At 48.6% G+C, this 10,000-nt stretch overlaps 2 protein-coding genes across 8 annotated transcripts in view; one reads left to right on the top strand and one right to left on the bottom strand.

The window, feature by feature from the left end:
* LOC125950567 (protein lozenge-like) overlaps positions 1-1,990 on the bottom strand; it is a 12,194-nt gene extending 10,204 nt beyond the window's left edge. The window contains exons 1-2 of the mRNA XM_049678673.1: positions 1,765-1,990; positions 191-430 (exon numbers count right to left, since the gene is read on the bottom strand). Coding sequence (XP_049534630.1) covers positions 191-430; positions 1,765-1,990 — 466 coding nt within the window. The remainder of the gene's footprint in view (positions 1-190; positions 431-1,764) is intronic.
* A 4,167-nt stretch (positions 1,991-6,157) lies between these two features.
* Positions 6,158-10,000, top strand: part of LOC125951445 (voltage-dependent T-type calcium channel subunit alpha-1G) — a 19,398-nt gene continuing 15,555 nt past the window's right edge. For 5 of the 7 annotated variants that reach the window (XM_049680290.1, XM_049680293.1, XM_049680292.1 and 2 more), the window contains exons 1-3: positions 6,159-6,265; positions 6,370-6,601; positions 6,716-6,893. In XM_049680290.1, coding sequence (XP_049536247.1) covers positions 6,173-6,265; positions 6,370-6,601; positions 6,716-6,893 — 503 coding nt within the window. In that variant the 5' untranslated portion in view covers positions 6,159-6,172. Of the gene's footprint in view, positions 6,266-6,369; positions 6,602-6,715; positions 6,894-7,496; positions 7,640-10,000 lie in introns of those variants that run through there. The other 2 variants (XM_049680294.1, XM_049680295.1) reach the window with 2 other exon arrangements.

Genomic DNA, 10,000 nt, shown 5'->3' with positions numbered 1-10,000 from the left:
ACACGCACATTTTCTGTCAATTCTCGACGCCTTATCCGAGCTAGCAGCTGGGCAGTGGGGGCAGTGTCCGTCAAAAATATATAGATAATTGCAATGCTGTGCTGAATGATGTTGAGTGCGGGATAATTATCGTGATCTGCCCTGGTAACATATGTTGCCTGTTCCGCGCACAGGGTGTGTGGTGCCTTACCTCGGCCGCTACGGCCCACGAAGCGGAGATCGTTGAATTTGGCCACCTGATTGCGCATCACGGCGGTGCAGTTGCGTAGCTCGGCGCAGAAGTTCTCATCGTTGCCGGCTCGAATGGTGACCATCGTTCCGTCGCTAACATCACCGAGGGACACCACCTTGAAGGCGCTCGGGAGCGTTTTATTGGACCGCCAGTGGTTCGGTAGCGCGGAGCACAGGAAGTAGGGACTATCGGTGCGGACTGCAAGAGGGAAGGAAACAAGAACAGGCAAACACTCACATTACTTTATCAGCTAGCTTGTGAAAAAACCATAAAACACCCAGGTGCTAAAGACAGTTTCTAAGTAACAGCCAGGCACAGCCAGCGAGTGTGTCACCAACCATGACTCATTTCCCTCGTTAACCCACTCGTTACCCAGGTTAATGAATAGCTTTCCCGTTTGCTAGCATATAAGGGAAAACTGCTGCTTCAGAGCACCGACAGCACAGTAACGATCTCTGCTCTATCACTACTACTGCTGCTTTCCTTTAATTGTTTTCTGTAGCCGGTTCTCAGGCTGTAAACGACGCCAACACACTTCTAACTTCGTAACCAAGTTGCGGTTTTGTCTTATCCTACAGAGGCTTTACGAAGAAAGGATGTCCTTATCATCTCATATGTTGTTTGTGAACTACTCCGGAATGTGTTCCCTTCTCGGAGCGTGCAATGGCTGAGGAGCTGGGATTTGAGGGAATTTATTATCACACTCGAGAATAAAATGCATTTTTTATTCCATTTTTCAAAAACTCAATTCCTCAACTTCCTGTCAAACCCATCAAACGGGGCAAACATTCCAGCGCCTGCTTCTTGAAGGGACCGGGGGCCAAAAAATCTGGATTAAAAAAAAATCAAAGGTGTAACTTACACCGCGCGTGATGCGTCTGTGTGGGAACACCAAAAACCAGTGATTCCGATATTACTGTCCATCGGCATCCTTCCCAAAGACCCTGCAGCGAGATCCACTATCCAGGACATTCGGGATTCGGGCCAGCGGACAGCTACTGCTGAAAAGCCCAACTCCAGCCCGATAACACGGACAAAAAAGGCAAGGAAAAATGGACTCAATATGGTGTGTCGATATGCAGGAAGGATGGAAAAGGGGGGAAGATTGACTGTAAAATATCACCGGATCGTAGATGAAACTCAATCCTCCCCAGAGGGGTGGGGGACCGTCCCCCGTACCCCGAGTGATTCGAACATCGGGGAGAAAATGTTCACGCGGGAGAGCAACAATATTTAAGGCTTCCTGGCTGGCTGGCTGCTGGACTGTACTCCGTCGTCGTGTTGGATGTGGCGTATGTATCTAATGACGTGCATTCGATCGACGTCGCCACCGAGAAGGAAGCCGATGCAAGTGATCGGCAGCCCAGAAAAAAAAACAAGAACGCCAGCACCGAAGCATTATGCATGAATGCACGATCAAGATCGCGCGCTCCCCGTATCGTTGGGGTGTGGGACGCAGGGGGGGTGTATGAAAATCTAACCTATAATACGGGATCGAATTGCGCTGCCGGCGAGGACGACGTCAGTCTTACCTAGTTCGCCTGGGTATTGCTGCTCAGCTTCCATCACCATCCGCTCGATCCACCGGAGATCGGCCGGAATGGGACTGTCGTCGGTTGCTGGCTGATGGTTACCACCCGTCGCCACACCAGACGAAGACGAAGAAGTGTTGCGACAGTTTCCGGCCAGATCGCCGTGATTCGACGTCGTCGTCGTCGTCGTCGTCGTGGTCGTGGAACCGTGGGCCGATTCGAGCATGTTCCTGATGCTGCCGCCGCCACCACCACCACAGCTGCCGCTGCCGCTACTGCTGGTGCTGTTGCTGGTGCTCCTGTGCGATACTCGTCCCTGTCTTTGCTTCAGAGCTCCTGTGTGCCACCGTCCCGAGCGAGCCACGGTGGTGGCCGCCACCGCCGAGCCCGACCGGCAACTCCTCAACAACTTGGGACCCACCACCTCTGACCGCACCTCTGACTGCAGTAGCGACTGCTCCGACGCTGCCGTACACGTAATCAAACTCATCAATGAAACAGCGGCACACGATCGGATCCAGGACCAGAGGTGCACTCTGTTTTCACGCACTCACGCCTGGCACCGGATGCAATTTAGGGATGCAATTTGCGCCCACCACCGAGCGAGCTCCGTGCCCACCAAATCACAATCACAATTATTGGCCTCTCTCCTTTTCCACTGGCCTCCCCGATTTGCGCTGGAATGCAAATGCACGATCGTCGTCGTCGTCGTTTCACTTTTCTTCGACCCCAGGACCCACTTGGATTACACTTCCATTACAACTGCGCTGCGCACTTCACAATTCGTCAATGGACATTCTCTATTCCTCGCACACCCCTTCCGATCCGATTGCCGATCCGATTGCCGTCGATCGCCGTCGAACCGTTCGCGATCCAATTTGTAATTCAATCAAATGTGTTGCTTCCACTCAATGAAATCCTATTTGCTCTTTTCTGGTTCGCATCATCGCGCCGACCCCCGCCGCCGTCGGATGATGACGGACGATGACGAATTTAATACGCTCCACTCCTGCTCCCACAAGATCGCCGCCGTGTGGAATGTTCGTGTGCCCGTAAAACGATCGGTGGCCGATCAGCGATGCGTGAAATCAGGTGAAGAAACACTGACGTATTATATTTTCCTTCGATTAGCGGCACCAGCTTCCCCTGGCCTCCACCAAGCCGCAGTGCTTGAAGTGCTTCGCTCGATCGCGTTCGCTCCGATTGCCACAAACTTGGTTCTAATGCCGATCAATCTAATTGGAACTGAAACGTGTCGTGGATGAAGGACGCCTTTTTGCCAACACGGGTTGGGGGGTTCGAGTAAGTCACAATCACACGACGGCGACGAACGACGCGTGCACGCCTGCAGCAGCTTTTCCGAGAGCAGCGCCAACACACTTTCTTATCACTCGAAGGCGCCGAGGGCCTCCGCGGCGCACGCGGGTCCACTGTCCGAAAGATGATGATGTTGTGCCGAGCACCGCCAACGACCGAATGAATGGGCCAACGATGGCGACGACGAGCAGAACCCCACCACAGAACCCCACAGCATCAGCATCAACCGCCATTGCCAGCAAGTTAACACGCGATTATGAGTGTTTGTTTTGGTGATTGCTCGTGATCCGGGGTGTCGATTACTCTGAAGAAGAATGTATTACTCTTAGTCATGGTAAAAATAAACAAGTGTCCTCGCTTGCAGGTGAATCTGCTCGTTCGAAATGGAAGCAAATTGTTGCACGACTAGTTTTTTCAATGAGTTTCTCATTATGTTTTGGAATTAGACGCTTCAGTTAGTAAGTAATACTAAATGTGTCCGTTTCTTTGTTGAGTTGAGAAATCCTTGCAGTTCTCCAGATTAAAGAGTGATTTAGGTAGGTATTCTTACAGCATTTAAGGTGCTAATTTTTCGATTTCAACAACCAAATCGTTTGGATTATCGTTCCATCGATTATATTGGACAATTGTCCCAAGAACCCAAGTTGGAAACCCAAGAAATCAATCAGAAACGTGTTTTAAATCCAGCTGAAATAAAGGTAATGTGCAAAAACTTCGAAGTGATGTCAGTAAAAGGATGAAAATTGATAACAGAAACGAACGAACTCCGACATTTCTTATAAAGCTCATAAAAACCTACAAAATGGCACCTTTCTTTTCGTATTCGGTTACTTTTTTCTCTAAAATAGATCCGTTTTTTCGTCCGATCCGTTCCGTAACGGTTGTTTCAAATTCAAAAAACCCGAAGATTCCCGAAGGCCTGGCACATAACCCGAAGGCATGGAAATAAGCCGATTCTATAGTGAGACGGTTCCGGCGTTCCCATTGGTCGAGCGCTTCTCACAACCCGCCCCTCGACTCACTTTTTTTGGGCGGAGCCAAAACAATCACCACAAAATCCACCACGAAATCCACCACTCGTTGCATAACTTTTTCAAAAAAACCGTTATTTCTTACTTTTTGTCTTTATTTAAAAAACACTACTGAGCTCGGAAAATGTTCAGCTTTTAACATTGTTCGTTGTTTCATAGTTCTTCAAAGCAAAATCCCAAACATAGAATCTACCGTACCGTTCGTTCTGTCTTCGCCAATTAATTGATCTATAACTGTTGCGCAGTTTTATTGGCAAAAGTAGCATTACAACGGCTCGGGATTTGATGCTATGATGATATAATGCAACAGGAAATGTTAGAAAAAACATATGTTGAACGGACGAGCCGTAAATTTCTGCACTATCTATTATCAAACATTATTATCGAGTGTAAAGAGCAACGAAGCACCAGCCCAGCAGGGAAACCGTGGAAACCCACGTGCTCTCCCACCGACACGCACCATCACCCTGTTGTATTTTCATCTGTTGCGCTGCCCGAGCCGTTTGTTTACAGTTTTCCCCAACGGCAGTGCGCACGCTCGGCCATCGGTCGGATATTTTCGGAAAACTCGCCACTCTCGCGGGAAAGCCGATAGATGAAAATCGCTCGCTCTGGCGCAAACTGTCTCTGCTGTTCGACTCGAGCGGACGGAAAATCTACGTTCTGTGTTCAGCCTCTGCCTCTTTGCTTCGAAAGGGGGCAGAGAGGGTGCTGCTGGAGTGGTGAAGGTGCAAAAAAGGTCCAAGAAAAACCTGCAAAAGCAGCCACGGGACTGCTGGGTGTTGTGTGAAAAAGCTGCTGCTAGTGCCGTTTGCTGGAGATGTGTCCTTGTGTCGTGTGAGGACCGTGCACGCCTTTTTCGTTCTCATTATTGCGGTGTAGTGGTTCTAGTGAGTGATAGTGATTACCGCACCACCAACATCATACCCCACTCCTGCTCCGCATCCCATTCACGAGCGAGCGAGCCGTGGTGGAAGGCCATATTGGTTTTTTCACGAGTATTGATTGAGTGGCGAGGCATCTTTTGCGTGTAATCCCAGACGGCCTCTGCAGCAGCAGCAGCAGCAGCAGCAGCAGAGAGAGAGATGCGGACCAGTGAGGTGCGGGCCAGTGAATAAGAAAACGCGTTGCTGCTTAATTTCCGCCGCTGCTGGCACACTGTTTTAGCTCGTTTGTGCTCGTTGTATTGGTGGCGTTACACGGTTGTGGTGGTCGAAAATAAATAGAATCGAACACGGATTCGATTCCATCTTCGCCGCAAATCCCCCGTACCGTACCGTGCCGTGCCGTGTCGAGTTATTTCGTGATTCATGAAATCATCATCCAGCGCGTAAAGAGAGAAACTGGGCGCCTCCATCGTTTTGCTTGCGCGCACCACACGGTCGGTCCAAGGCAGCCATGAAAAGTGCTACGAAGGATTCCTCGCACGCGCAAAACCATGAACCATCCCCACAGCAGCAAAGACGGCAACAGCAGCGACGACAGCCGCAACAACATCAGCAGCAGCAGCAGCAGTTGACCGATAAGCACCACTACGGTGAAGTTATAGAGTCGTTAAATCTGAAAAATGAGAAAACTCCACAACCGGAGCAACCACCGGGAAGGGCACCACCTGGACGTGCTAGTGCTGCTGCTGCCGCTGCTCGTAGTAGTAGCATTAGACGGTCGATGGGCGCGGCGCGAGCTGTTTCCTCGTCCAGCGAGACTACTGACACGTCCGGCAGCAGCTGCAGCGATGGTGACTCCACGTCCTCGTCCTACGATGACCCTCTACCGTACCCGGGTTTCACCGAGTATTCGCTCAAATATCTGGCCCAGGATACGAAGCCACGCATCTGGTGCCTGCAGCTCATCACTAACCCATATCCTTTTCCAACAAAAACAAAAAGCAATTTTCTTTCTTTTCATTTCCACCACTTGGTTTTCCATTTTCACACACACACGCACATGGAGAGGCCTGACCATGGTCCTGCCAATCGATTTCGATTTCAGTAATGTCCTTAACTCTCAATCACCGTCACCGGTCATTTCAATCTCATACATGGTTCGAGCGTATCTCTATGATTGTAATCCTGCTCAACTGCATCACGCTGGGCATGTATCAACCGTGTGTCGATGATGCCTGCGTTACGAATCGCTGTAAAATCCTGCAGGTAACAGGCACCGTGCTTCTGTCCTCCATCCATCCATCCATCCATCCATCATGCTTATAACACATCCGGTACACATTGACGTCCCGACGTGACTGTGATTACAGATCTTTGATGACATCATCTTCGCGTTTTTCTCGCTGGAAATGACGATCAAAATCGTTGCCATGGGCGGTTGGGGCAAGGGCACCTATTTGGCCGACTCGTGGAATCGGCTCGACTTCTTCATCGTCCTTGCCGGTGCGCTCGAGTACTGTCTGCAGGTGGAAAACCTGAACCTCACCGCGATCCGGACGATCCGTGTGCTAAGGCCACTGCGTGCCATCAATCGCATCCCGAGTAAGTGGCGTCAGTGACACTCTATCTGAGAGGCCCTCCTGAATCGTTGCGATCAGGAAACTCGGCGGAAGTAATAAACACTTTCATTCTCGATTCTCGCCTTCGCCGCCGTAGGTATGCGTATCCTAGTGATGTTGCTCCTGGACACGCTGCCCATGCTGGGTAACGTTCTGCTGCTCTGCTTTTTCGTGTTCTTCATCTTTGGCATTGTCGGCGTGCAGCTCTGGGAGGGTATCCTTCGGCAGCGCTGTGTCATCAAACTGCCGGATGCCGTTTCCCCGCCCTCCTACCTGTAAGTTGTCCTTAGTGGCCCGGGGTTGCGCCAGGGGCGCCACCTGCGCGATGAATGTGCTCTTTTCCTCTCTTCTCTCTCTCTCTCTCTCTCTCTCTCTCTCTGTCTTTTTCTCCTACCTTGACTTCCTTCTTTTTTACTAGCGAACTCTGTAGTTAGCATATTTTTCTAGAGTTTCTTGTTTACCAATCTCAAAGCCCCGAATCGAAATCTTGTCTTTGTCCACATCTCTGTACCTGATTATGTTGACGGAACCGAAAGCGAAATCTCACGAATTGTACAGATATTCAGAAAAAATTCTTTATCCACCGTTTATCTTCTTTTCCTTCTTTCTTGTACATTGTATCTTCTTACGACCCATTCACCTTCTTCTGTAAAGCTTGCCTCCAAGGAGTGCGCACCCGGTTTTGATCATTGTTACGCCGTTCATCTGTGATTACAGATTCCGTGTTCCGTGGCAGCGGATATGTAATTAGTTTATCGTTTTATCAGTAGACATCTGTACAGTAAGGGTTCGTTCGATTCTGTGATTATACGTAGCGTTGACTCCTTTGATGAGAATCTGATAGAGCGAGCAGTGGCCAAGCGACTACCCCCGAAATCTGTAGACCTAAGGACTCATTACCCTGTGCCCAACGTACTCATACCCGTTTTGTATATACTTTATACATTATTTTCTTTTTTAGCACGTCGTCTCCTCGTAACATTTACTACCGAATTCTTAACCAGAAAAAGATAAAAACTGAGTAGGCCCACGTTACGTTTACGTTTTGCTCAATAGGTTTAAGTATTTTTATGGATGCGCCAAGTTTGAGCCCAACCACCGCCACCACCAAACATCTCTGCCACCGCTCTTCCTTTTCTGGATGCTCTCTTTGCAGCTTCCTAAAATGCATCTTTGGCAGCAGGTTTTTGCGCTCGCTTGTGTGCATTATGTAGCCCATATTTAAGAACCTTACGGAAACAGGATATCTCTCTACTTCGATCGCGGCCCATAATTTGTTTTTTATGTCTTTAGCGCCATTAGCGCCAACAGCTAAGCGCTTAGCGCCTTAACGCAACAACCTGACCAAAACCGCCTTCTAGCTTTTGGATTGTCCTCCGTTTCCCTTTTCTCTACATTCACTGCTACATTTTAATAATGAATCGTCGCCTTGCCTTGCCTGCTGACCTATTACTTCGGTTGTCTACCACTCGAAAATACCTATTTTTAGTTGCCCTGTCTGTGCGTGTGTGTGTCTTGCGTCTTTGCGAAATTTCTATTTTGCGTTTGCGTGCTCCTAACCTAACCCGCACCGCACTATGTCTAAACTTCCAGAATCCCAAATAACCCAAGTTGTACAAAACAAAAAAAAAGAATGCTAAAACTCCTCCAGATCATAAATTAGCCGCGCTGCTAATCTGCTAAACTGCTGGCTCCGCCATCAACACGCCACCCCAATTCACAAGCAACGATGCAACGATAAACATTACAGCATAACAGACATTGCTACTGCTACTGCTACTACTACTACTAATACTACTACAAACTACTAATACTAAACAACAACAGCTGCAAGACACACACATCTCCAGGGAGAGAGAGAAAGCTCAAGTTTGTGTTTGCGTTACTTCGTCAGGACCTTCGCGCGGACCTTTCCTAATTCTAATTAACTAACCACAGGCCCGTTTTACGGTACCATTTTCTCATCCTTCCCTTTTCAACTCTCACCTCTCTTAACAAACAAACCCTCGCCTTGCCCTCAGTCAAACACACACATACACACACACACACACACACATTGCACTGCACCCGATTTTTAACCGAAGAGCTGTATGTAACCTTCTGTAACACACTTCATTCCAGGCCCCTTCCAGATGAGTACCGAGTTCGCGTACGCTTGAATTCGTAAGAATGTCCTTCAATTTTTGTTCAAACCAACCAACCAACAAATCAAAAACAACCTTCTGGAATGCAATACAAGTTGTCCATCATCGTCTTTCATTTGTTCTAGATATACTCTATCAATATTTATACCTATATCTATGTTATACATCACCATCACATCACTGTCTGTCACTATCCCATCCCATTGTGTGGGTTTTCCGTTGTTTCCTCTTCATTTCCGGTTGTGACCTTCTTGGTTTTGCTCATTTTATTCCCTGCGATACCAGCTCACTGCCCTTACTCGACCCAAAAGCGAGGAAAGTGGTAAAGCCATTGCCATAGTAGCCATTGCGTGCGTTTTCTGTTTGTTTGAATTCAAATATTCAGTTCCTTCTCTCATCCGTTTTCTCTACTCCTTCTAAACTTGCTACTAACAACTCTCTCTCTCTCTCTCTCTCTCTCTCTCTCTCTCTCTCTCTCTCTCTCTCTCTCTCTCTCTCTCTCTCTCTCTCTCCCCCACCTCCGCTCTTGCTCATGCAACTAGTTCACTATAGACACTCTATATCTGTCACAAACGAAACCCTTCTGGAAAATCTTCCCCCCACTCCTGAAACTGGAGTGAAAAAAGTCACAGAAGATTTTTTACTTTGAAATGAATCATTCCGCATTAATCCGGAATCCGGTAGAGACCGGGGTGCGTGAAGTATAAAGTAAGCCCACCGAAATACCGCACTAACGCACCGCACTACAACAACAGTCACTGCCCCCTCCCCCACAAACAATCGGTCCGATCGGCCCGCCAAAAACACTGCCAAAAACATGCAAACATTCTCCATAAAATTTACGATACAGTGTAATCAAACCGAGTACCCCGCCCCCCCCTCCCCCCAAACAGCGAAAAAACCTCGAAAACCCCGTGTAAATTTTGCGTGTGTATTTATGTGCTTTTTGCATCCGATTTAAAAATAGGTATTTTCGGCTAAATGTCTTGTCAAACGGCTCACCTGCACCACCAGCCACCCCATCTGCCTCCGCCCTCCCGCGCTGTTACCATTGCTTTACTGCTATTGCCATCGAGGTGCGTCTGGCCTGGAGCACCGTGTAAACGTGCTCCATCTTCCTTAATCACTCCAGCCTAATTTCAACTGAATCCAGACCGAACCTTAATATCGGAACCAGATGTCAAATGTAAACTAAGCTGGCGAACGAACGATTTCTTCCATTTGGCTGGTTCCGTACC

Source organism: Anopheles darlingi, chromosome 2 (assembly GCF_943734745.1).
Source record: "Anopheles darlingi chromosome 2, idAnoDarlMG_H_01, whole genome shotgun sequence".
NCBI classification, from domain to species: Eukaryota; Metazoa; Arthropoda; class Insecta; order Diptera; family Culicidae; genus Anopheles; species Anopheles darlingi.
The sequence above is the reverse complement of the archived record's forward strand: the minus strand, read 5'-3'. Positions and strand labels throughout refer to the sequence as shown.